This window comes from Montipora foliosa, chromosome 2 (genome assembly GCF_036669935.1).
Source record: "Montipora foliosa isolate CH-2021 chromosome 2, ASM3666993v2, whole genome shotgun sequence".
NCBI lineage: Eukaryota > Metazoa > Cnidaria > Anthozoa > Scleractinia > Acroporidae > Montipora > Montipora foliosa.
The window spans coordinates 46802602-46805101 of NC_090870.1; the positions used below are offsets into that span (position 1 = coordinate 46802602).

The following is a 2500-nucleotide window of genomic DNA, read 5'->3' on the forward strand; positions in this document are numbered from 1 at the left end:
CACCAAGCCACTGATGTCTGATTTGAGATGGGTGCATGGATCAGGAAAGAAAAAAAATTTTTCCTTCTTGCCCTCCTTTCTTATGAATTCCTCTCCCCAGACCCCACGCTGCAAATTTCGTTTTGAACCCTAACAGACTTATTCTTCAAAAGCTCATACAAGATGACTGCCACATATTTTGCTAAAATGTGTGTTATTGGATCATGGACATGTTCGTACTGTGCCCGTTTTTCTTTTTTTTTCTTTTAAAAACACTTTTTGTTGATAGTCATTAATAACAATATGCCTATAACCTGACATGGGTAACACATAACAATTCAATGATGAAGAGTTAAAACATTAGCAGTGAAAGTTCAGAGTTCTTTTTCATTTTCTGCTTCTCTCGTGGCATGCAACCCTTTTTTTTATGTTGCTCTGCCGCCTGTCTTGTTGTAAACCTCCGCCAGGCCAACTGGTCTCCTATCATCGCTGTCCACATATTTAGTGCAATATTTATAAGCATACTTAAGACCATGCTGTGCAGTAGCCTGCTTTAAATGCCCTAATACTTTGTACTGACTGATACATGTAATATTTCTATACTTTCCAAGCCAAGACACAAAAGCAGTTACCTTCTCACACAGGCCTGTCTTACCACACTGTACAATTCTGGTTGCTCAGGAGACCTGTTACTATAGTAACTGATGTGGGCCTCACGGTCAATACTGATGTATCCTGCATGGGTATGGTCCAGTGACTTACAGGCCTGAGATAAAATTTCGTGACAAGTTGAGATACAGTACAGTAGTATCATTCTAATTTGTGACCAAAAATCCTAACTGGCCATAACTCGACGTGAAAAGGTAGATGTAAATTATGCAATTGTCAATCTGATCTGTGACAGTGTCATACCATACAGTATATAATATTATATTATATTAATATTATGTGTATCTTGTGACCTTTTTCAAAGAAAAATACAAAACCAAAAGTGTCTATTTGTGTTTTTGTTAAGTGTCAAATTAAAGTACACCAAGAAAAATTAACTCTGGGTAGAATACTACCATCCCTTATCGAGGATAAGGATAAAAAGAGGATAAAGTACATGGAGAAATACATGTATGCCAGAAAGTACTCGTACATGTATTTTCTGAGGGCTTTACAGCTGACAAGTGTATTTGTAAGTGCATGTAAATAGTAGTAACCATTTTATGCCATGTCATGTTACTTGACGAGGTTTCCTGGGATATCCTCAAATGTACAGTACTATTCCTGGAATTCGATTGGTCATAAAAATTTTTTAGTATTTCTATAGCATTGTAGAAATGTTGTTTTGGGGCACAAATTATGACACCAGTTGACAACAAACTTTGCTAGCCCCCACAAATTCTTGCTTAGATTATTTATGATGTACCTCACATTGTGTTGGTCTTGATGATGCCCAGGAATCACATGATGAACTGGATTCTTGGGTATCTGAAGCAAAATGGGTGGAATTTCTGAAAAAAAAAAAACAGAGAGCACTTAACACAACTTATCAAACTATTCAAGGGTGCTAAAATTACATGTAATATGAAGTATTTGTTAATTTTTTTATGAAGACTTGAAAGTGTAAGCATTTGCGGGTGTACAGGTAATTACAAAGGCAGCACTTTCTCCTCAGTTATTTCAAAACCTCGAGTGTTGGTCCAGCTGGAGTTGAAATCACGACCTCCTGTGTGGCAGCCCGATGCCAACAGCGCCACTGGTGTGCATCAGCACGCATTTACTTTTAGTGACTTACAATGTTGCAATTAAAATAAATGTATACATGTATATCTCAAGTGCAGGTTGTCGACAAAAGGGAGGAGTAATCCTTAGCTTGCACTTGTCTGGACAATAATTATGCAGAGAGTGTGCATTTATTTCATCCAGTCCTTTCACAGGAAGGCATGAGCCCAACAAATTGACTTTCTCCCAACTGAGTGGCATCATAGCTGACAGTCAAGAGCATTGCATCGGCATCACAGAAGTCGTGGGTTTTAATTCTGTTGAAGCCACATGAATTTTTCAGGTGTCTATATTACCATTAAATTCCGTTTTCAGGTTGAATCCGTTTTAACCTAGGTTAAATTGGTGATTCTCACTTTACCTACAACAGGTTGAATAAGCGCTCAGATGGATTCAAGTAACGTTTTTGGAGACTAAATTAAGCGTAGAGAAAAATTAGGGTCAGGTTAGGATCAATTTTAGTTATTATATGGAGGGGTGTAGTTTAGGAGTCAATGGGTCACCTTTAATTAGTAAGTTTTGTGTATATTGTGGTCAATTACTTAGTTCTTGGTTTTTAAAAAATTATGAAACCAGTTCAGTTTTTTTCAATTTTTCTTTTCTGAAACAAAGGAAAAATCAAAATTGAACTAATTTGAGAAATTTTGTACAATATATAGAATAGCCCATTTTCGAGTTGCTGCATGCCTCAGTTTCAAAGCGAGTCATGGTGCTCAACCATTCAAATGGAAATGAGTTGCTTATTCTCATG

General features: G+C 36.9%; 1 protein-coding gene across 2 annotated transcripts in view; it reads right to left on the bottom strand.

Annotated features, from left to right (window-relative positions):
• Positions 1 to 2500, bottom strand: part of LOC137993328 (folliculin-like) — a 21413-nt gene that overhangs the window by 17575 nt on the left and 1338 nt on the right. For both annotated transcript variants that reach the window (XM_068839101.1, XM_068839100.1), the window contains exons 3-4: positions 1394 to 1478; positions 612 to 745 (exon numbers count right to left, since the gene is read on the bottom strand). In XM_068839101.1, the coding sequence (XP_068695202.1) occupies positions 612 to 745; positions 1394 to 1478 (219 nt within the window). The remainder of the gene's footprint in view (positions 1 to 611; positions 746 to 1393; positions 1479 to 2500) is intronic.